This window comes from Aedes albopictus, chromosome 1, assembly GCF_035046485.1.
Source record: "Aedes albopictus strain Foshan chromosome 1, AalbF5, whole genome shotgun sequence".
NCBI classification, from domain to species: Eukaryota; Metazoa; Arthropoda; class Insecta; order Diptera; family Culicidae; genus Aedes; species Aedes albopictus.
In genome coordinates this window covers 264495-290056 of record NC_085136.1, presented here as the reverse complement: position 1 = coordinate 290056, position 25562 = coordinate 264495, and the positions used below count along the sequence as shown (strand labels likewise).

Here is a 25562-nt window from a genome sequence, read left to right as displayed (position 1 = left end):
GAAATCTGTATTCGTTTGTGCTATGAAAAGTTACGGCACCTAGTGTAACCCACCCAGATCCGTGAACTTCTGTAAAACCCAGAGCCATTCCAAAATACCTTTTGGATATTTCAGGATTACTAAACTTCCCTACAACTAAGAACTTCCAGCTAACATTTGTATCAAAATTATTCTAATATTGCGATTTTTTTTTCGACTTAGACTGATGCAATAAATTTCGTCGTACTCATATTTCGCTTTCGATTTCGCTGTCACTCTCAGTCGCAGGGTTTTTGCAACTCGCCCGATAATGTGACAGTTTTCGCCGGCTGTCTCAATGTTTACCATTAAGGTTTTTAGTTCTCGGTCCAATAGCTGGTCATGTTTACGCAACAAAACCAGCTGGTTTACCGATGTTTACGTTCATCCTTATTGTTCTCGGCTACCAGCTGTTTATGTCTTCATAACAAAATCAGCTGGTTTCGCTGGAATCGGGAAAAGAAGGCGAAAATGTGTCATAATGTTAGGTTAGTACCATATTAGGGCGAGTTCAATTTCGTCTTCAAGGTCTGATTATCCGTAAAATATACAATAGAGTAATCCATCATGTTCACTGAATAATTAAAGGTCCCAAGGTATTCTTAGAAAGTTTTTTTTTGTTTTTCTGGGTCATCCTAAGTATTCTGAAGTTCAGTTCTTAGGAGCATCTTTGGCCGTGTGCAAGAGTACGGTATGTGGCGGCGAAGAATGAACCACGAGCTCGCTGTACTCTACGACGAATCTAGGATCCGGAAGGTGACAAATGCTGGAAGGATATGATGGGAAGGGCATGTTGTGAGAATGCCGCAAAGCTGGTGCAGAACGATCTGGTAAATGTGGGACGTGACCGAGGATGGAGGACTGCAGCCACGAACCGAGTGTTGTGGTGAAGAATTGTTGATTCAGTTTTATTATAATTATTAATCACGTTAAATAAATGTATTCGATACAATCATTTTGATTGGTTATGTTGTGTAACTCAAAAAGGCAAAAAAAAAGATATTATTACGGCTTTAGATTCCATGTAAAATATTACATGACTGTGTTTACGATTCTGAATATCCCGAATCTATGTTATAGTCTCTGATTATATTCTATGAACTCCAGTACGTATAGTATATTATGCAACATAACTCTATACGGGCAAAACAGAAGCTTCTATTGCTGTGGATGCTAGATTTTAAACATCATAACAGTTTCAAAAGATTTACCGGACTTCGTATAATGAAAACAGTTATCGTTACGCCCGTAGACTTCGGGATGTAAACTCAAGAACGGTTTGGATGATCTAGGATATCCCAACATATCTAATACTGTCTATTGAACTTCTAAAAGACTTACCCGGGCATGATAGACATCAGAAGACTTACTGGACATGATACATCACAAATCTGGAAGAAGTTACTGTTACACCCATAGACTTTATGATCTGAACTCAAAACCAGACTTGTACCGACTTTTCGAACCCTCTAAGCAGAATACCCTTTTCGAATGAGTGTAATCAGTTTTGTACCTTTTAATTCCGCCCGGCGGAATTTAAAGGTACAAAACTGATAACACTCACTCAAGACCAGTTTGGTAGACCTAGGATATCCATAAAGAAATTTCAACATCATATTCTACCCGGAAAAAATCTGGCCTGAGAGGGTTAAAGATAGAATATGTGTGCGTAGAATATTATGTTTGGATGCAAGGTTCTGCAACACCACATACTTCAACTGAACTGAGGAAGACAGTTACAAAACTATTCTTCAAATGATTTGCTATTTGACTTGGGTGTACATCCAATACTAATCACATGCTTATTTTAAAATAGATATTTAAAGTTTAAGACACAGTCGTCCAAGACTATTACATCTTGAGAATTAACTCTTCTTCAATCAGTATACCTGAACGAACGAGGTGATGTTGATGTCGAATCCAACACCCATCTGGAAACCCGACGTAGGAGGACCGGGTAAACGACTTACGTCGACTCGCTTTCGCATGTATCTTCTTATGTCCCTGCATTTTTTTTATTCAGCTCGTGAAAGTGGTTCACGTGGGAGGCAGTGCAACTGTTATAGTTGATAAACTGATTCACATCGAGATTACAATTTGGTGACTTTTTCCAACAGATTCGTAGCTACTGCGTTCGTCCTTTTTACAGTGTTTAGTTTTCTGCAATGATAAACAAAAGCGATTCTTTATTGGGCTTCCCCCTGTAAATGAACTGCCTGTTCGTAGACGCATTTCCGGTGTTTTTCGCATTCTTCGGGCGAAGGTATGAAAGACGATAACGTTCGTACGTACGCTTTTTACCTTCATGTAGGCAAGGTAAAAGTTGTTGTAGAATGCTCAGCTCATGTTTGAGTTCGATGGATTTCCCTACTCTGGTGTGGCATATTTTTTATTCTTTTCGAAGCTACTTACTTTGTGCATATATAATTCTACCGGATGTTATCCTCTGGACCTTGTCGTTCTACCAGAACGACGACAACACAACCGTGGATGTGGTTCCAGTGTGTGATTTACCATCGCTGAATGTGACAATGGGTCAATAGTAGATGCGTTCAAATTTGTAGTTGAGCAGCTTCTGTACTTTAACTTGACAAAAGCATCTGAATTTGTAGATTTCATTTTTTTCAGTAGGTAGTCTTATCTTAGTATTCCTGGTAACACATTTACGGTTTATCATAGAGCATACTGTTTATCTTAATATCATAGTCTTGCTTACAAATAAATGGAAGTTTTCTTTGTTTCAACCCATTGTTACCTGCATAAGGAGGTTATTATTTTACGGTTTATTATCTTTCCGGTTTTACTTATGTGAGAGTTGCTTTTTACGCTTTTCGGTTGTGATGACACTTTGAGAGGATTTGAAGTATGACAGAAGCCCATCAAATGAAATGCTTCTACCAACTGTCGGTGGAAATAATTAAATTAATGTTCTTTGTATTTGAATTCAATATGCTTATTCTGTGTCTATGTCTTCTTCTTCTTCCACAGTACCGAAACTTCGTTTGACTGAAATCTGTGCGCTACTGGAATCAGAAGATTCGATTCGGTTCCATGACAACGGAATCAACTCCGGAGCATCGGCATCATCATCATCATCACCACCAGCAACAAAACTATCACTGGGACCATCATCGTGCTGCCGAAATCAAAATTGAGCGCAACCAATCTGGCGGAGCACGTTTTCAATGGTCTTGTTCGTGCACCACGGCTGCCCCCAAGTGGAGAGTGTAGTTAATTGAAGCCCCAAGCAGAAGGCTAACACCCTTCCGGCAGTCCATCCAGAAATGGTCAAGCTTCTCGCGTAAGTGAAAAGAGGAAACGAAAACGGAGAAAAAAAAAGATAGTACAGAAACAGATAAATCTTGGGGATCATCACGCAGCATCAATCCATCGCGCAACCGCAAAGAAGACCGCCGCGCGCAATTCAGAAGAGAAGAGTTATTACTAACATAGAAGGAAAAGAAACGAAACATCCAGAGTAGTGGAATTTTGTGTTATTGTATGTGCATGTGAGTGAGCGATAGTTGTTGGGAAGGAGGCGAGAATAGATAAATAGATAGAAAAACTCATAGAGGAAGACAAGGAACAACAACGCTGGACCAGCAGAAGTAGCATCTACGGCGGCAACAATGTTGAAATTTATACGTGGAAAAGGCCAACAACCTTCGGCCGAACGGCAGAAGCTGCAGAAGGAACTATTTGCATTCCGGCGGGTAAGTGGCTACAGAGCTTTTTTTCTTTCTTTCATCACCTTTTCGATTCATAGAAGAAACAACATTATAAGCTTATGTTCTGTTTTAGTTAGGTATCGGTAACAGAGATTCATATAAATTCGATCCCAAATTATATTGATTGAAGTAGTACAAACAAACTCTTCTTTGGATAAAAAATAACAGCTGCTTACACAATTTGTAATGTGTTTCAGTTAAGCTTTCAGGAGTTGTGTAAAATGAGATGAAATAATGCTGTGTCTTCCTAGTCACATCACAAATTTATTCGATCTTGTTTATCAAGTCATTGTGATTACTGACCAACTGGTCTATGAACGTCTTCTCGAAAATCTTCAACGGAAAGTAAATGTTACACCGTAGTAGCACATGGTTGCTTTTAACAGAGCTGCTTTGTGCAGAGTAGTTTTTGTTTGGGCTGCACTGGAAATGGACGTCGCGAAAAATGAGGGCGTCCTTCCTGTTGCCCGCGCCTACGAAGCAGCGGTACTCATCCGCGTTCGCACCCGCCAAAATTGTTTTGGCTTAGAAAAGAGTACATACAAAGCGGTGCGAGAGGGCGTGCTTTACGGTGCGCTCACGGTGAAGGTCTTCTGGCGCGGTTCTGGCTTAGGTCAGCGAAAGAATGCAGTACAATACACCAGTGTAAATATGGGGTGCAGTTTCGCGCAATTTCTTGGGAATTCAATGGTCACTGGCGTGGCGTTTGCGTCGGAGAGCTGTCAACGTATGTTCGCCGTACAATGGCATTGTGTTCGTAGAACATCACCTTCAACATGTTTCAGGAGTGTGTCTAGGTTAAATTACCTAGGTAGAACCCATATCCTTAGTGCAGTGCTTGTGGCATTACTCCATTATTGAAGGACAAGTATCGATTTTGATACAGCTTATGTTTGGTTTTCTTAGAAGCTTCAAATGCTATCAAAGTTGATAATAAGGTCGCACTATATAGAATCGCCGAAAGATTTCCAGGAGGAATCTTCGAAGGAATTCCAGTAAAATCCCCGAAGGTATTTCGGAAGAAACCTTGAAGGAACTACAGAAGGAATCCCTGAAAAACTCTTAGAGAGGAATCTCTGAAATAACTATTGGAGCAATTCCTGAAGGAACTCCTGGAGCAATCCCTTCAGAGATTGTTGTATGAAACCCTTGAGGAACTTCTGCAGGTACCCTGGTGGTACAAGTATCTCTTAGAGAGTTCCTGCAGAAACTTCTAAAAAATCCTTGCTTGGAATTTCAGTAGGAATCCAAAAATTAATTCCAGGAAGAATCATCGAAGGAGTTCCATAAGAAATTCTCGAAACAATTCCAGCGGGAATCCCCAAAGAAACTCCAGCCGGAATCACCGAAGGAATTCTAGCGGAAATTTCCGAAGCAATTTGAGGAGGAATCCCCGAAGGAATTCCAGGAGCAATCCCGGAAGCGATTTCAGCAACAATTCCTGAAGGAATTTCAGGAGGAATCTTTGAAGGAATTGAGGAGGAATCCCAGGGAAAATACTCGAAAAAAATCCTGGAGGAATCCCCGAAAAAAAAAATTAGAAGAATTTCTCGAAGGAAATCCAGGAGGAATCCCCGAAGGAACTCCAGAAGGAATTAGCGAAAGAATTCTAGGAGAAGTCCCCGAAAGAATTTCTGGATGAATCCCTGGAGGAATCTCTGAACGATTTCCAGCTGGAATTTCCAAAGAATGCTCAGTAAAAATCCCCGAAAGAAGTCCTGGAGAAATTCCAGAAGGAAAACTTGGTTTGATCCATGAAACTAATTCTGGAGGAATTATTGTAGGAACTCTATGAGGAAATCCTGTAGCCATGCCTGATTATAGTTCTAAAAAATGCATAAAGGAAGGAATTCCTGCAGGAATCCCCGAAAGAAAATTAGAAGCAGTCTCAGAAGGAATTTCAGAAAGAGTCCCTGAAAGATTTCCAGGAGGAATTCCTAAAGGTTTTCTAGGAGGAGTCCCCGAAGGATAGTAAGGAAGATTCCTCAAAGAAAAACTAAGAGGGATCCCCGAAGGAGTTCCAGGAGGAAAAGTCCCCGAAGGAATTTCAGGATGAATACCCGGAGGAATTCTTGAAGGATTTCCAGGAGTAATCTTCGTAGCATTTCCAGGAGGAATCCTCGAACGATTTTCAGGAGGAATTCCTAAAGAATTTTCAGGAGAAACCCTGGAAGAATTCCTGGCGAAATTCCAGAAGGAAAACTTGGATGATTCCATGAAACAATTTCTGGAGGCATTATTGTAGGAACTCCATGAGGAAATCCTGGAGGAATGCGGGATTATAGTCCCGTGCGGCTCCGTGGTCGTGTGGCTAGGGTCACCAAGCTCTTAGTCGCATCGTGCTGAGGAGCGCGGGTTCGATTAACGCCGCAGCTGTCAGGAAAAATTTTCGGCTGTGCCACTGGGCGTTGCATGCTAGTCCGTTGTCTAGTGTCGTGCTTGCTTCAAAGAGCGAAAAGCTCACTGGAAGCATTGAACGTGTCCGTGTCTTTTTAAAAAAATCATGAAGGAACTCATGTAGAAGTTCCTGAAGGAACTTTTGGAGCAATCTCTGATCTAACTCCTAGAGATATCCTGGATCATCTAGAAAAAAGTTTGAGATAGAGATATAGGAGGGATTCCTAGAAATTCCTAGAAGAATCTCTAAAGAAACTTCTGGAGGAATCTTGAAAGGAACCCTGATCTAATTCCTGAATGAACTTCTATAGTATTCCCTGAAGACACTTTTAGAGAATCCCTGAATTCTCCTGGGGGTATGCTTGGATTCCCCTGTAAGAATCTCTTAAGGAACTCATGGAGAGAACTTATGGAGGAATCCCTGAAAGAATTCCAGGAGCAATCTCAGAAGAAACATCTGCGCGCATCCTTGAAATTCCTGGAGGAATCTCTAAAGAAACTCCTGGACCAGTGGAGAGAATTGTCAGACACAAGAGGCACAAAACAAGCAAAATAAAGTAAAAAGAGGTGGTGATTACTCTTTATCCCATCTGGTAACAGACAATGACATGATCTCGAAAAAAATTGTTGAAGACAATACGGAACCTGAACTGCGTACTTTTCAACTCGTGAATAATCAAAACTTTTTGATGATACTTCTTCAGCAGCGTTGCAGTGTTTACCGACTCGAAGTTACCGCTCGAAAATCACAATGCAAGCCTTAAAAATCTCTAAACTCGTGGTGCACGATCTTTGTCCTATTCTGTTCAAGTTGGGACAAACCTATGTCGCATTGGGTAGAATGTCGTGACAAATTCAGGTTGCGACATTGTGGGCAAATCTCTAAAGGACCTTCTGTAGGAATTCCCGAAGGACTTCCTGTAAGAGTTCCCGAAGGACTTCCTGTAAGAGTTCCCGAAGGACCTATCGTAGGAACTTTTGAAGACATCCCTAAATCCTCCTGAAAGAATCTCTGAAGGAGTTTCTGGATGAATACCAGAAGTCACTCCTATTGGAATAGCTGTAGAAACCTCTGAAGAAAACACCTGGAGGCATCCCTAAATCTTCCTGGAACTTCTGGGGAGATCCCTGACGGAACTCCTGGAGAGATCCCTAAAGGAACCCTTTTGGAGCAAACCTTGAAAGTACTACTACTACTACTACTACTACTACTCTATGAATAAATACCTAAAGAAACTCCTAGAGAAATTCCCAAAAAGAACTCCTGCGAGAATCTATGAAAAATCTCCATGAGATATACCGAAGAAATTTCAGAAGAGATTCTGTTCAAGCAACAATTAGATGCTTCATTTGCTTTCTAGAGGTTTTAAGAACCGCCGTATAACCGTTTATAACCTCTTGGAACCTACTTGACTTGGGTAAAAAAAAACTCCATGAGGGATCCCAGAAAGAACTGTCAGGAGAAATGTCAGAATGCCAGGAGAAATCCCTGATTGGAATTCATGATGATTTTTTGAAGGAACTCCTAAAGGAATATTTAAAAGAACTTCTGGACTAATTCCTGAAACAACTCCTGTAGGAATTTCTAAAGGAGCTTCAGAATAAATCCCTGAAGGAACTTTTAAACTAATCTCTTATGAATCATCTATGGGAATCCCTGAAGGATCTTCTGGATGAATCACTTATGGATCACCTGAAGGCATTCCCGAATTCTCCTGGAACCATATCTGAAGGGACTCCCGTCGGAATTCCTGAAAGATCTCCTGAAAAGATAAAGATGTCCATGATGAAACTCCCAGGAGGCATTCCAAAATGCTTCTAGACAAAGGAGTCAACTTGGGACTTAAAAAGTCATTTCGTCATATCTAAATTCAACTTCCTACACTGCCGTGAATCGCAAGTCAGTCCCATCTGCATTTTGGGCAAAAATGAGTTAATGGCCGTTTTCGAGCTTTCTTCGGATGATTTTTCAGCTGCGTGCAAAATAATTTATAGTTTGTTCAATAAAATTGAAAAACAACACCAAGTCAGATTGTCCCATAATGAAATGTAATCGCAAGTCAGTCCCATTACGAACTTGTGCACCATCCAATACAAAATCTGACACTATTTTAGCCAGTTTTATATAGCGCATTTAGTTCACCACTGGACTATCGCACTAGTTTTTACGAGTGCGAAAACGCTAATAAAAGTGCGCGATAGCATCAAATCAACTCGGTGTCTTCAGAGCACTTGTTCACCATAGATTGAAGAAATAGTGCGCCGAAGACATCAACCTGTGAGTGAATTCCGACGCACAATTTCTTCGAAGAGAAGAAAATTTTCTTACAGGTGGGCAATGGAAGAAAATTTCTTCTCTTCGAAGAGATTGTGCGCCGGAATTCGCCCACTGATATGATGCAATCGCGCACTTTTATTTACGTTTTCGCACTTATGAAGTCGCAGTTCGCAGTCCAGTGGTGAACTAAATGCGGTATATTTTTCACTGTTACGTTTACACGTTTGAAACTATGTATGAAAGTTTTATGATGATCGCAGAAGTTTTCAATTCATGGCGATTTTTGAAAGCTTCACATAGAAAACGAATTTGAAAACTTCAGAGGCCATTTTCTCAATGCCTACTTTTTACATATGTGACTGACTTGCGATTCACGGCAGTACAGCTCATTTTAGAAGCTGAACCTGAGAATATGGTATTAGAAAAACTTGTGCGGCTAGAGCAGTTCTACAAGAAAGTCACGGAAAACCCGCTCTTTTTTGAATATTTAAGATAAATGTCACGGTGAATATCAATTGGTAAATTCATGGTGAATATCAATTGGCATTTTTCGAAGGTAGCCCGTGACATTTACCTTAAATATTCGAAAAGAGCGGATTTTCCGTGACTTTCTTGTAGAACTGGTCTAGCAGCACAAGTTTTTCCAATACCATATACTCAGGTTCAGCTTCTAAAATGAGCTGTAGGTGGTTGAATTTAGATATGACGAATTGACTTTTTCAGCACTGCAAATAGTACTGTTTACAATTTTATTATCATATGGGCATAACATTAGTGATTGATTTCTTTTTGTTGATTTCGTCTTGATAGTATTATTTCCGAAAATGTGATCCGTTTTCTGCATAATCTCCTAAGGATCCGCTAGGGCTAGAGAACGGTTTTGAAGAAGATATTTCTCTTGTGCAGAAACGTAAAACCATGCACTTGCAAAAGATTATTCTAGAATTCTTGCCGCTCATATCCATGTCAATACACGTACCAAATGTATCAGATGCGTAAATCGTAACGAGAGCCACATCATCCTTCAGAAAAAGATCATGTGTAGACCCTGTAGCTATAAAAGAGGAAGATCAATAAGGGCGACAGTATTTTTTTTTTTGTTTTGGATTCCACACTGGATATCTCCCGGTTAATATTTTACTACTAAAGTCCCTTTGATCCTAAACTAGCACTTGCGAAGCAAAACTTATTCTGATCACTTGATTGGATAATTAAAGCCTTCAAAAGAGCGAACACTTAGAATCGATAAAACTTTTCTCACTTTAGTAATTCTCTTCGGGTACCCAGAGAAGAATTTTTAGTCTATAAAGGCCTAAGTGGTACTACACACGATTTAGACGTGTCCCTAATCATTAAATCTATCTAACTTTTTCTCACTATGGCAAGCTAAGGTTCCGAAATGCGAGAACGTTGGCATGAGTCTAGAAAGGTCTAAATGCTATCACATAGGATTAGGACGTATGGATTTTAACTATTCTCCCTCTCGTAATTCCTACCCTGAGTGAGTTGTATCGCTGTTCGAAAGTAGCGCGTTCCGACTAGTCTGTTGGTTATGTACGGAATGTAATATTGTATCTCTTCGCAACTGGCTGGATTCAGCAAGTAAGACTGCAAGAGGAACACCACATCAATCGTGCTGTCAATTATTGGAAGACTATGCTGACACCAACATTTGGTGGCTCCAAAGAGAAGCTATTGCCAACAACATTAACAGCGAATCTTAAGCTTCCCAGCAGGCAACATTGCTGCCAGAGTTTAAAATTTTCATTTTCAATGAATGAAATTCAACGTGAACTTTGAAGATTCTCAACTGAGGGATCAAAATAAAATTCATTTTGGTGAATGAATTTTTTCACCTATTCATTCATTTTTCTGTCACTGACAATTTTCACTAAGAAATAAAACTGGACCGTAACTCCCGATTATACTTCCAATTACCTCAAAACTTGTGTATAGTAGTTAATTAGAATATTAATTATGTTCTCTATTTGTCCATTAAGTCGGATTGTGCGTCTGTTAACAGAAATTGGACATTTTACGCCGTCCGAAAAAATATTCGTGACAGAGAATTGAATGAAAAAAGAGAGGCATTCAGCTGACAATGAATGTGGCCAAACACGAATGAAAAAATGAAAATGTCAATCTTCACTTTCAATCTTCGAATATTTTACTCTCTGATTGCTGCACATGGCGCCAAAGATAGCTCACAGATATCATGGTTACTATGTTTCTCGGCAAAATGCAGTGATGCCTACCGAATAGTTCAATTATCAGAAAAGTAAAGATTGTTATTCTGGTTAAAAATCGGTAGCTAACCAATGATTCATACAATTGATTACATCGTTTTCCCTAAGTAATTTCCAAACAAACTTTGAAGGGCTTGTCTCAATTTTCAACCAAATGAGCTCAAATTTAGAGAGAAGGCATAGAATCTGGTTACGAATCGAATAAGTGGTGTGGAGCAAAAACGATTGTTTCAATCACGCTAATGGATTCATACACGAAATAACTAAGGCTATCCTTTGCCGCTTTTGTAAGACCGAATCTGAGTATGATATTGGTGGGTTTAAGTCGTTGGTCATACTTATGTTGTGTTGTTGAAATTCTTCTAATTCCATGGCCATAGATATAAAACATACAATTAATCATACGGTCTGCATTGTTTGATCAGTACGTGATCTATGGGTGTTTTCAGCAATGAATCATCAATCCGACATCACCAAAAAGTACATACCCTACCCACACATCGGCGACCAGTAATCTTTTGAGCTACCGAAGCAAATGCTTCAACGGTGTCTGGTGTTTGTGTACCCACAACGGTGATATGACACATCGATCGTGGTATCGTACGCTGGCTTATCTAGTAATGCTTCATTTTTTTCCGATGCCCTTTACACGGTGCCAAGTTTCGATGTTTGGTTAACACTGGAAACCGTTAGCTTTGTTGTTCGCTGCTATCATTTGTTCTAATCAACGAACCCGACCCAGCTCGGTATCGACAGTACGCCCGGCACATCTTATCTTTGGAGGACTTGGGTTGGGCTCCGGGTACTGATAGGAACTGGCGATGTTCACGAACAATTGCCTAGACAGAAGGTATACTTTTTCTTGAAGTATGAAGCGTTCAAGTTTCGTAGAGAAGAAATTCAAGAACCGGTTTGATTAACCTGTAACGGAGCACCTCTACAATGTGTACTTTTTCCGTCTGACGAACTAATTTTATTGTGAACGTGGATTGACTTATCGACACACTGTTCAACGCTGACCCCGTTCACTCTCTGAGGTGCTCGCCCGCTATTTGAGCTGGGGGTGGAGAGACGGAAAATAATCATAATAATAGTATCAATTTCCTTCGTGTTTCCTACACCTTCATTCTAACAAAGAGCAAAGGGAAATATATAAAAAAAACGTAACCAAATGAACCCATCGCCGGGCCGATATCTTGGCGAAGGTGTGCCCGGTGAAGTACAAACAGCGCCAGCGACACGGCGGCCTTTTGGGTTTATCATTTCACCGTCGTCGACATCGTAAACAAGGTGTGGTGTTTCTTTTTCCGTGAGCCCAACTCTGTTGTTTCCACGTTCACGTACCCACGTTGCACCCTTTCTTCAGCAGACGACACACTCCAATGAACATCATCATCGCGCTTGGCCACACTCTAAACTCGTCCAACTAAATAATATATGCAACATCTCCTCCGCACTGATTTGCCATCTTCTATGCGCTCCGCTGTGTGTCTGCTGACTTCTAAGTTTAGCAGTGGTTCTCAACTGCGGTTTCTTGGTGGGAAACTATCTTGATTCATCCATCCTTTGATTGCTGAGATGCCGAATTCCCAATCGGCTCTTTTGACATTTTTATTGAAATGTTTAATTCCCTGTCATAACAGTTGACGTTGTGTAGCTTTTTTGAAAAAAAAAATAGATGTAATGGATTGTGATTTAGTTTATCGAAACGGAGTATCGGATATCAACGACTTTTTGGTCGGCCTTATTACATATCATGGTTATTGTTTGTATATCATCGACGCTCTTCAAGTACGAGGCTGATGTTATCCTTCATCGAAAAAAAAACCTATGAAAATGGCTGATGACCATCTATTCCAAGTCTACATGTACGTAGGGTATCGCGCCACTTGGGCGGTGGCTTTTATATTCGTCTGTTTTCCACTATAACTCAGTCTTTTCTGAGCCAATTGACTTAGAATGTTGTACACGGGTAGATACCCGGGTAGAGGAAAAGAGCTTAATAATAGCATATTTTGATATTGAGATCAAAATGTGATACAGGTATGTTCCGTTTTTATCAACACGGTCCGCGATTTTCAGTTGACAAAAACGGAATAGTGATAAAAACGGAATAATTTTCTTTGACAAAATATTTTGCAACATTTTAATATGAATTGGAAGTTTTACTGTAGAACACATTCCTAAAGTAAAAATATGCTGTTTACTATGAAATTAAATTGTTAAAAACATTAATTTAGCACATCTGCAACCAGTTCAAATTACAGTCTTCTGACTGACGCCGACAAGAGGTTTTCACCACATTTGTTACCACATTTTTGGAAATTTATTTTCGTTGAACGCAAGAATGACACATATTACAGTTCCAGTACCCGGATCGACGTTTTAAAATATGACATACTTCCAGGAATTATTAATCTCCAGGAACATAATTTCGATATCCTAACAAAAAAGGATATGTTTACTTCATTCCGGAAGGCGTTTCTCTAGGTTACCTTGTATTATGTCGCTTGTTTATATTTTGGAATTCGATTGGATTTTTTAGAGAAAATAAGTTTTATGATTTCTTCAGAAATTCCTTCTCGGCTCAACCTAGGAGTCTTTTTTTAAATTTCTCCTGGAGTTTCTGTGGGGATCCCTTCAAATATTCCACCAGGAAATGGAATTTATTAACGTTCCTTATGCATTATGATGGGAACAGCTCGCTGACGTCAGGGATGGGAACACTCACTTGTGAAGAGTTACACTCACTTGCTGTTTTCTCAGCTCAGAAACGTGCAATCAAGAAACGATGTATGGGCGACTTTTGGCTTGTGGTTTTATCTAAAAGTTTGCTGAATAGAGTAGGGGTCGTAAACCCATACCAAAGTCGTGACAGACCTGTGAAAGCGACTCTCTACAATGTGAGGGTAATTTACATTCACCTCGTGGAGAGTTGCCTTCGCAGCACCTTCACGCCTTTGATATGCGTGTGCGACCCATACTTTCTTCGATAAATTTTTAGACAAAACCAAAAGGCAAAAGTCGTCCGTACATAGTTTCTTGATTGCACGCTTCTGAGCTGAGAAACAGAAAGTGAGTGTAACTCTTCACAAGTGAGTGTTCCCATCTCTGGCTGACGTAGTGTACAGTTTGGGTCTAGAATGCACAAGGTGGGCTAAAAAAATCATTTTGGGATTTAACCTAGACATCCTGTTGAAATTAATCCAACTCGAGTTGCTTTGGAGATTCACCTTGATTTTACTTTTGGAATATAGGAATAACTCCGTTTCTTCAGAATTTCTTGCGGGAATTCTTCCAAGATTACTTTTTGAAATCACTCCAGAACATTTTCCTGATATTTCTCCAGGGGTTCATTCTGGGGTTCCTCCAAAATTTATTTCTAAGATTCCTTCAACATTTTTTCTAGAATTTCATCAGAAGTTCTTTCTTGGATTCTTTAAAGAGTTTCTAATAATATTTTTCCCTGGAACGTCCTCCATCGAAAAATCTCTTATAAGGATTCCTACAGGACTTTGTTTTGGTATTTATGCGCAGTAGAAACACATACACCTACTAGAACTTTTATTATGAATACTTCCAAGAGGATTCTATCTTTCATCTTCGTTATTTCCCCATGATTAGTAGATGAACCAGCCTTGAGCTGACAATCTCGTAAAAAAATAATATAGTAATAATTCTCCCCGACTTCTTACTGCGTTTCCTAGGAATATCCCAGTAGTTTAGTCTAGTCATCTTCCAGGAATTCCATGAATCCTTCCTCAAACACTCCAGAAATTTCTTCAGGGAGTCCTCCTGATGTTCTGTGTAGAAATCTCCGGGGAGTTATTCCTGAGAATCCTCCAGAATTTCCTAGTGGGAAACCTTGAGAAATTCCTTCTAGGAATCCTGTATAAGTTCAGAATTGATGGAAATTTTTTAGGATTTTTTGGGAATCCTTAGATTCTTCTGGGAACCCTTCAGTAGTCGCTGGAGAAATCCCCAGAGCGTTTGTCATGTTCCTAGACTCCTTTTTCCTAGAGAAACTTATTTCTGGAAGGCTTAACTCCTAAAGAAACTTCTGAATTATTTCCTAACGATATCTCACAAGAAAACCATTAAATAATCTGGAGGAATACAAGGTAGAATCACTAGTAGAAATTACTAAAGGAAACCAAGATTGCATTTTTAGAGCAATCGAAAGATGAAGTCCCGGATAAAATTATATAGGAATCTCCAGTTTTCCTAGTGAATGTAGCAGTTTTCGACGGGGAAATTTGGACAGAGTATCAAGGATGATAAGAGAGATTTCTGGTTTAAATTTGAGCCCCGTCGAAAAGAAATAGCGACCAGAAGAGAAGAATTCAGCACATCGCGTAATTTTAAGAAAATCGTGTAAAAAACCGCGTGGAAGATATTGCACTTAAAAAAATCTTGTAAAAAAGATTGTAGTGTAAAAATTCAGGCAATGACAGGCAAAAACCCAAACTTTTTAAGCTCTCGACCCTTAAAGAGGCAGGCCATGTTCCAGTTGGTACGTAGAGCTAGAGTAATTTTTCTATCGGAATATTGGTTTAATTTTTCTCATGTTCAAATAAGAAGTAAAATTATGCGTGAGAGAAAGCATGAATTAACATTATCTACAGCTGAATTTGAAATGTGATCAAAGCTATTGTAGCGTATACGTCTTCTATGTCATCATTGCAATGCATTGTGGTTGCTTCAAATTCACTGATGGATGCATTGCCACAAGATTAATGTTAAACTATAAATAACTCGTGTTCGAAGGAAAAAAATCGACAAAACCTTTAGTGTTGACAAAAACGGAATGAAATGTTGACGAAATCGGATAGTGATAAAAACGGGTAGTGATAATAACGGATAGTGACAAAAACGGAACATACCTGTATTGGTTTGATTGATATAAGAGATAAAAGATCTGAAAATAATATCTAAAATTTACTCCTGCAACATCATCATCAGATCATAATTAGATTTTGTAAGATCTAACCAATAGCAGCAAGCTATTTGTTTGATCTTGAAATATCAAATTTTGATATTGTTCAGATATTCCAGGAACATTTTTCAGATATTATTTTCAGATCTTTTATCTCTTATATCAATCAAATCAATATCACGTTTTGATCGTCAGTATTTTACCTCTACCCGGGTACTATGCCTATCTCACCAAATTCCAAAAGTTGTGTCAATTGGTTCAAATTTGACTGAGTTATAGTGGAAAACAGATGAATATAGAAGCCACTGCCCAAGTGGCGCGATTCCCTATTCAAATGGGACCTCAACGTTACAACTCCCTCAACTCGTATTTCCATCGTTGTAAAATGTGCTCCTAAAACAACGTCATCACGAGAAGCGATAGAACCTAACGGGATCTACCCAATCGACAACTGACTGCCAGAGAGACGAGCCCATCCCAACCATAGCTCCTCAGCGCTCAGCCACACGATTCGTTTGTTTTTCTCCGTTGCCATTCCACGATCTCCTCTCTAATGCTTCTTGCTTCGGTCGAGCGAGATCTTCACCAGGTTGCAACACTACTCTGTCTGCACTGAGCAACCTATAAAGTAAAAGGGTTCACCAAACGAAAACTTACGTAGCGCGAAAAGCCTGATTCGAATTGGCTGGTTCATTCTTTCTTTTTTTCCTCTCAATTATTGTGTTGACCCATTTTACCACCGACCATATTATAGAAACGAATGTATAAAGAAAAATTGTAAAGAAGAAACGAAAACAAAACGCCATCAGTGACTTCGTGACGACGACGACATTCAATGACTTAATGCGGGCTGGTAATTGCTCTACTACTCCACATTAGGTACACCTCTCCTCCTTACCCTCGGTGGTTTCCTATATCATAGTTTTTTTGTTTGCTTTCTGTACTTTCTTGAGTTAGATGTGGAGTTGATCAGCGGGACTTGGCTCAAGTCGTATGAGTTGGATTTACTCGGTTCGTTGAACTGCGGATCAATTCACAAACGTTCGAAATGTATTACGAGGGTAGAATTTCCTGGATTACACCCACGTTTGTTGTCGAGAGAACACTGAAATCATGAAGTGTGTACAATAAAAAAATAGACAAAGTCATGGACAAAGTATTAGATGTCTATCGTACCCCTGGTTCCCCTTTAATCTAAATAATCGGTAATGCAATCCAGATACCACATTATCAGAGTGCGGTAAATGCAATATCTAGTAGAGAAAAACAAATCGAATTTCTTTCATCACCCCGCGTTCACACGTAGCGGCTTGGTATAATCACTAAAATGGCCAAAAAGCCGAAAACCAACGCGCACAATCAAAGTTTTTGTTTGAACGTTCTTCGGTAAACAAACCGTAAACCACTCGCTTGATTGACTGGCAACACCTGTTTCCATCCGAATCAGCAACACAGGCACTATCAATTAATTGGACGATAATATATTCCCCTCCCCTATTGGACCACCCTCACCCGTAACCCGGAGTGGGTGTTAAATGGATGCTTTAATTATCGGGCAACTAATTAAATCCCCAATATCAATGTTTCGCTCTTCGAAGAAATTCCATAAAAAACGGAGAAGAAGCGCGCCGGACATGGACGGTGCATTCATACGCATCTCATTTGGTTACAGCCTACCGGCGGCTACGCTGGAAGCGCCCCATAAACCGTTACTATAGACCGCCGCATTCAAATCTATCCTCTCATATATTTCGGTGGAGTTTTCCGTTCCATGCACAGTTATGAGCAATGTAATAGAGTTTTAGTTCAAAATCATAGAAAAGGACACATCAGCTTTTTGTAAACAAACATGTTTCTGTTGTTTTAGAACTTTCTGGGATCAACCCACTGAGCTTTATTCTCAAGCTGTTGTCTTCCTGGAAGTTCCTGATCATTTTACCAGCACATTTGAACTCAAAATTTTCTCTCAATGATGCTGCTTTTGGCATCATCTCGAACATCTGCCAACATTTTGAAGATTCTGGTACATAGATTCACAACAACATCTATCAGTTACATACTGTATGTCTGCTATATGTCAGAATTTGTAACCTGCTCAGATTTAAAGCTTATTGTCAGAGTTCCTATCATTTCAACTTAAATCAAAGTTCTCAAAATTACTTTTCCTGAAGCAATCCGAGAAGAAGACGAAGCAACCTCTCGATCTATCCGGACCAACATCGGTATTTTGTGGCTATAACATACAATTTCATATCACACGCTTTTCAGTGATGTACTTTCTTTAACGCAAGCCAGAAGTCAACACGTTCATCCAGCAACACGTGCATGAAATGAAGACGTCGTTCGGTAGACCGCTAAAATAATTCCGTCGTATCAGGGTGGCGAATTCCAGAATCAAGGACTGGCTATTTGTTGTCGTCAAGATAACATTCAACAACAGAACTGCACAATATCAGTCTATTGTCGTAGTTGACTATTGATTTTGCACCACCATCACTAACACTGTAGGCCGATCAATATCAAGACGACAATGACAGGCAACGACTTGATACTGACCCGCACTCAAAATCACAATCACTGCAACTGAACTGATATTTTGCAACTCTGTTCAACAGCAGTTCAGCACGAGTCATACGCCCTAACAGTACGTTTGATTGCTGAAAGGAAGAACGCTAGTCGGGATAGGAATATGCCTGCTAAATATGTGATGTTAAGATGCTGAACAAATATTGAACTGGAGCAATCAACATAGCATTCTACCTTCAAAATATGTTGACACCCAGTGCTGGTGTACCCAAATGCTTGAACTTGTGAAGAGCTTTCACTTGAAAACTCCTATATCAACAATTCGATCAGTGCTGAAAATGTCATTTCGACAAATCGAAATTCCACATCCACATCCTGCTCATTAGAAGCTCAACCTGAGAATATGGTATATGAAAAACGTGTGCGGCTAGACCAGCTCTACAAGAAAGTCACGGGAAACCCGATCTTTTTCGAATATTTAAGATAAATGTCACGGACTATGTTCGAAAAATGCCAATGATAATCATGATGAATATCAACTGTCATTTTTTCGATTCAAAAGAGGGGTTTTTCCGTGACATTCTTGTAGAGCTGGTCTAGCCGCACAAGTTTTTCATATACCATATTCTAAAATGAGCGGGATGTTGTTGAATTTAGGTATGTCGAAATGACATTTTCAGCACTGGTGGACATAGAAGTAGCCGGACGTCAATCATCTGCGATTGTTCGAATCGCAGCGTTCCAACTTGGACCCAAAATCGATGGAAACGGCGTTGGTCGATTACTCGCATCAGCATAAGGGCTACCGACAAACAAGCTCCTCATGTCATGTGATGCTGCGGTCGAAATCGAACGAAATCAAGGATGTATGAATATTAAACCGATCGAACATTGGTGTGTCACCGGTACGATAAGGAGAAGCTACCCGGCTGGCATCAACTCTGTAAGACGAACTCCGTACGTATGATGGAGCTATGCGCAGATAGGAAAGTCGAGAATGGAGAAATCGGGGGACAAAGAGTTTGTAACTCGACATGGGACATCGTGGAGAAGCCCGCAAATCGGATGCAAATGGATCTTCAAGATGAAGCTCGACAGGTCTGATCAAGCAATCCTTCACAAGGCGCGACTAGTAGCAGAGGGCTATAGTCAGAAGTTCGGTGTCGACTTATAAAACCATACCAAACTACTTCTGAAAATCGAAAAATCATATTTCAATGATTTCGTCTGCCCCATAAGGTAGATCTCCAGAACGTTTTAAAATCTGGATACTTTGGGTAGATAACAACCTTAAAAAATTTGCTCTAGAGCTTTTTTCTTTATTGCCTTTCAATTTTCATAGTCTTTTAGATTTTTTAGATAACGATGACTGCTGTGGAAGCTGAGACCTCAATATGTAACGTAACTATTTGGAAATGGATTAGTTATTGGCAAAACTGCCTGAAATATTGCCGTATTGTTCAGCTTGGTAAGAAAAATGTTTATACTAACTTTGAGATCTACAGGTTTTAGAAAACTCCAGAACTCCTGGAGGAATTTCAGTTCAAACTCCTTAGACTTCCAGGTGGAGTTGTTGGAAAAAGTCTAGGTTGCATTTTTGAAGGAATCCTAGTGAAGTGAAACTCCTGAATAAAACCCAGGCAGGGATTGTAGGCATGTACACTGCCCCCACTCGCATAACAGTCCCATTTGACTTTTCATCACTTTTGGGTTAACGTTATGAATAGTCATCATTTTTTATGTACTTCCAAAAACAATAATAGAAATTACGAATTTTTATGTCAATGTGTGAAAAAAATACCAAGTTATGAGCGTCCCATATCAAAAGTACCCGCATAACAGTCCCATCGTGGATTTTTGTGTTACGTAACACAAAACTGAACAACTTTGTAATGATTGTAATATTTTTTACAGTTATATATTCATGTGCAAAGCAATCTGTGAAAGTTTCGAGATGATCGAAATATTTTTCAAATTTTGGCGATTTTTCAAAGTTTTATATGGAAACAACTTCAAATGCCGTTTTCTCAATTCCTACTTTTTGCAAATGGGACTGTTATGCGAGTGGGGGCAGTACAGTGATGTGCTGTTAGTTGAATAAAGAAGGAATTTGGATAACCGTGCTAGAGGAACACGAGGAGAAGATCTAGCATTCCTCCAGTCCAAATTTCATGTGGACGCGAATGAACCTGCAAGTTGAAATCCGTCTAAGTTCTAGAAACTCCGCTACAAAGATTTCTTCAAAAATTCCATCAGGGTTTCTTTCTGGAACGTCTCTATTTCTTCTGTATTTATTTTGTATTTTTACACAACTTTTCTTAGAGTTCCTTTTTAAATTCCACCCGGAGATGCTTACCGGCATTTTCCAGGATTCCTTCTGGAAATTCTCTAAGATTTGAACAATTCATTCCATTAATTTTCCTTGTGGATCTTCCAGGATTTCTGTGTTTTCCATTTTTCCTGCAGTTTTTCTGCAGATTTTCTTCCCAGAATTTCTCCCAGAGGTATTGCTCCCAGAGTTCCTCGTGGGATTCCTCCTGTGTTTTGATGATGATGATGATGATGATGATGATGATTGTGTACCCACCATCAGCGCAAGGATTACCTATGGCTGCAGAGTCATACCGGAACGGAATGATCTACCTGATGGTTTGTTGTAGCAGGGTAAGCTAAATTCACTGGAGACCTTCGGAAAACAACATGATAATTGTTATCTCGTGACAAAGTCTGGCCACCCCACGAACATTTGCCCGGAAACCAGTTCATTTAACTTCCTTAGGCTACCCCTCCGAAATCCCCATGTATGTCATGTTCAAATATAAAAAGTAATAAGGAACGAACTCACCGGGTAATCCTAACCAGCTGGTTTTCTATCTTTGGCTTTGGTCTCAGCATGCAAACGGTCCAACCATATTAAATGTGCACTCGTTCACACCGCTCGCTGATTCTCCGATCGTCCATCGAAGAATCCGAAAAAAAAATACATAAGCGAGAATACCCGACGCACTGAAAAACAATCTCTTGGATACTAGCATTTCCCAACTCGAAATAACGACGAGCACGAGCACCACGATGCGGGCAATGTGGTCTCTTGGCACCGAGCCATCGTCGATCGTTTACACAAAGTGCGAACAAAAAACACAAAGAAAAATACGAAAACGCGGGAACGACGAAATGCGGCATGTTTCAGCCTCCGAGCCCTGCTTGTCACTGACGACCGACGACCGTTCACTCTTCCATCAGTGTTCCACTCAAGTACGAACTAAAAACACAAAGAAAAATGCAAAAACGCGGGAACGACAAAATGCGGCATGTTTCAGCCTCCGCCCCCTGTTTGTCACTGACGACCGACGACCGTTCACTCTTCCATCAGTGTTCCACTCAAGTACCTCGTGGGATTCCTCCTGTGTTTTGTCCAAAAACATTTTCGTGGGATTTCTACCAGGATTAATCCCGCGAGATCTCCACAACCTAAGGAATTATCGCATATGTTGTCGCGGAGTTTCTCTCGCCATACCTCTTGAGGGTTTCCCGCGATTCCTTCCGGTGTTCCTCTTTGGACTTCTCCTGGAGATCTTTCCATGATTTCTCTCAGAGTCGCTACAAGAGTTAATCATTTCTCAAGTATTTCAAGTATTTCTTGAAAAGTTTTTCCCGAATTTCCTGCAGGAGTACCTCCCTGGATTTTGTTCGAAGTTTCTTTTGCAGGTAATTTCTTCAAGAAATTTCCATGAGCTTTCTTCTAGATTTTCTCCCTGAATTTTTGCAAATGTTTCAGCTGGGATATTTCCTAAAGGTTCTTGTGGGATTCCTTCTGAAGTGTTACCAAAGATTTCTCTCGGAGACTTGTCTCAGAAAATTCCTTCAGGCCCTAGGATGTCTTTCAGAGTCTTTCTGACTTTACCATGGACTTTCTCCAAAGTTTTTTTTTTGAAGTGCCTTCTAGGATTTCTGCAGGAGTTATTGCGAATATTTGTCACGGAGCTCTTCCCGTGATTTCTACTAGGCTTTTTTCTCGTAGTTGTTTACCAGATTTCTGACACTGATTCATCTAAGATTATTTTTACGGATTTTCTCCGAATTATTTCTAGAGCTCTTCCCGGAGGGAATCCCTACCAGAAATAGCCCAGAGTCGATTCCGAAGTTCTTGTAGGTTTTTTTCAGAATTTTTTTCTTCGAAGTGTCTCCTGAAATTACTTACGAAATGGCTTGTAAGAAATTCCGGAAAAAACCAGGTGCAATTTGTCAAGAAATCGCGGGAATAAATATTGAGGCAATTCAAGAAGGAACTCCAAAAACCACATAAAGAAATTCTGCGCGAAGAAATCCAAGAAATACGTCGAAAAACTCGAAGATCGCAGAAATATCGCAAAATTAACGAGAAAAACTTTTGAGAAATCCCGAAAGTACACCGAAATGATCTCGGAAAGAACTGCCAGTTGAAAGAGGTATTCTAGTTGAAACTTCTGGAAGAAATCCCTGGTGGAACTTCTGAATAAATCACAGGTAGAACTCCTGAAGATATCTAAGGCAGAACTACTGGAGAAATCCTGAAGGTATCCCAGGTCGAGCTCTTGGAACATATCTTAGTCGAACGCCTGGAAGAATACCAGATGTCACTTCAGGAGAAATCACATGTGGAACTTGTAGAAGGAAACATGGAACACAAGGAGGAATACCCAGTTCTGGATGAATTCCTGCTTAGTTTGAACACTTGGAACAATCCCAAGTTTCCCTTTTTTCGTTTTGAACGCGGTGCAACCAAAGGCCACTAAGAAACCATTGTCAGTATCACCGCCAAGTTGTGTCCCCGCATTTGATATTTTCGATCTTGATGCACTCAGCAATAATTCCTGAACGAATACCGGAAGGAGTTCTTTCAGGAATTTCACAAAAAGTTCCTGAAGGAATTCCTGAAGCAATCCCCGGCAATAGTTTCCAGGAAAATCTTGGAAGAAATAATGGGTAATTGCTGGAAGGATCATAGAAAAAATCCAAAAATCCTAGAATAAAACCCTTTGGGGATTCCAGAAGGAACTATGGAAGTAATCCGTAAAAGAACTTTTGGAGAAATCCTAGAGGAATTCCTCGAAAAATCCCGTAAGTAATCTCAGGAGAAATCTCAAATATGGAACCTCTTTAGGAATATCAGAAGAAACCCCTGATAGTATTCTAGGTGAATCTTACGAGAGTGATTCGTTTGATAATAAACTGGCCATAAAAAGAGTGATACATCTTCTCCTTGTTTGTACTGTCAAGCCCTTCTAGCATTCAATCAGTCAAATTTGTTCACCATTTTTTTTTATATTGATAAAAATTAATATTAATGTGACGTTGATGTTAAATGGAACAATATTTTTTGCTTGTACTATAGAATATGCTACGTCCAGACTCACCGATTCATTCCGGTTGGAATTGCTGGAGGAATAGCAGTTGAAACTTCTGAAAGACTTTCAGGTGGCCCTGCTGGAGAATGTCTAGGTTGTACTGCTGAAAAAAAAATCCTAAAAAGAATTCCTGACGAAGCTCCTGAATAAATCCAAGGTGAAATACCTGGTGAAACCTCTGTTGAATTCGATGTTGGAACTACTGGAGAAATCGCAGGATTAAATCCTGCACAATTCCGAGGTAGAAATTTTGAAGGCATCTCAACTGAAACTGATGGAGTAACTCCAGGTGGAACTCTTGAACGAATGCCAGGTGCAACTACTTGAAGAAAAACACCAGGTGTTACTTCCGGAATAACTTTGTGTGGCATTCCAGATGGAAACTCCCGAAGGTCTTGCAAATGGAGCTGCTGGAGAAGGTCAAGGCAATCTTCCCACGAACGCAACACATGTTCAACTTCGGTACGATTACTCGCACTTGTGTTGAACATCAAACACCAAACATCGGAGTACCCGTGTTTGCTAGCGTACTCCGTACCAAAGAGTACTCAAGTACAAAACTTGTGTTCGTACAGAAGTACAAAACAAGAATCGAACCGAGCCAAAACCGAGAATGAAACCCGAAGCAGCTTTCCGATTGGTAAACGAGTGGTGTCGAACTGGCAATCGTCGTTCGAGAATGTTCTTTTTTGCACGATCGCTTCCCACTTCGTTTCGTGCGATACACGTGTACTGTACATATGTTCGTACTTGTGTTTGGAACGAACTCTGAACATAAGTACACGTTTGGGTACAGATTTGTGTGTTGCGGTTTAAACACCAAGTCAGAGTACAGGTGGAGTTTAAATACAGCAGTACTTAGCGAGTTCGGTGTTCGTTTGGGAAGACTGGGTCAAGGTTGTAGTGCAGAAGAAATTCTTTAAGGGATTCCTAGTAAAACTTTTGAATAAATCCCAGGTGGAATATCTAAAGAAATCCCTGATGGAACTTTTGCTGAAATCAAAGTTGGAACTACTGGAAAAACCGCAGGTTGAAATCCTGTAAAAATCTCATGCAGATTATTTGGGAGAAGTCCAGATGGAGCTCCTTGAAGAAAACCAGGTGTATCTTCTGGAGTAACTACATGTGGAACTCTTGGAGAAACCCCTCGTGGAACTGTTGGAACTTCTGTTAGAACTTCTAAGGAAATTTCTGGTGAGCTTTTGGAGACATACCAGATAGAACTCCTAGAGAATCACGTCCATGTGGAACTCCTGGAGGAATCCCAGATGGAACTTCTGAATAAATCACAGGTGGCGCCCGTGTTGAAATCTCAGGTAGAACTTTAAAGATATCTCAGGTAGAACTACTGGAGAAATCCCAGTAGAAATCTTGATAGAATTCCAGGTGGAAGTCTTGGAAGAGCTCTTAGTGGAATGTCTGGGAGGAAACCAAACGCAACTTTTGGAGAAATTTCATATGGAAGTCTTGGAAGAGCCCCATGTGGCACTCCTAGAGAAATGTCATGTGGAACTAAAGAATGAATACCAGTTTTTTTTTATGAATTCCAGCCATAAACTACTGAAGGAATTCCAATTTGAATTACTGGAACAATCTCAAGTTGCACTTTTGTATAAGGGCTTGTTCACAAATGTCATAACGCTGGAGGGGGTGGGTGGGTGTCCTTCATGGTGTTACAGCTCGAACAAAATAAAATTTTCCCCATATAAGCAGTGTTACGAAGGGGTGGGTGGGTGTTGAAAACGACAAATTTTAGCGTTATGACATTTGTGAATGAACCCTAAATCGCAGGTGGAGTTCCCAGTGGCGTCGCGTAACCTCACTTTTTACCTGTGCACCAAATATAAATTCTTGAATTTTTTGAACAAATTTGCTTGTAATAATTAGAAAATGACGAGAATAGCTGCTTTCACTCATTTGTATTTTGGTTTCGATCATAAATCAGGCCAAACATTTCAATAGGTCCTATCTGCATTTGAGAGGCTCTCTTTGTTTACTTTCTCTTTCAATTATTGCAATGTAATGGTACACTTTCCAACTATTTTT

The 25562-nt window shown here is 40.0% G+C and overlaps 1 protein-coding gene across 4 annotated transcripts in view; it reads left to right on the top strand.

The window, feature by feature from the left end:
- Window positions 1-25562, top strand: part of LOC109405206 (lethal(2) giant larvae protein) — a 91235-nt gene that overhangs the window by 36277 nt on the left and 29396 nt on the right. For all 4 annotated transcript variants that reach the window (XM_019678219.3, XM_062842753.1, XM_019678220.3 and 1 more), the window contains one exon: window positions 3007-3731. In XM_019678219.3, coding sequence (XP_019533764.3) covers window positions 3648-3731 — 84 coding nt within the window. In that variant the 5' untranslated portion in view covers window positions 3007-3647. The remainder of the gene's footprint in view (window positions 1-3006; window positions 3732-25562) is intronic.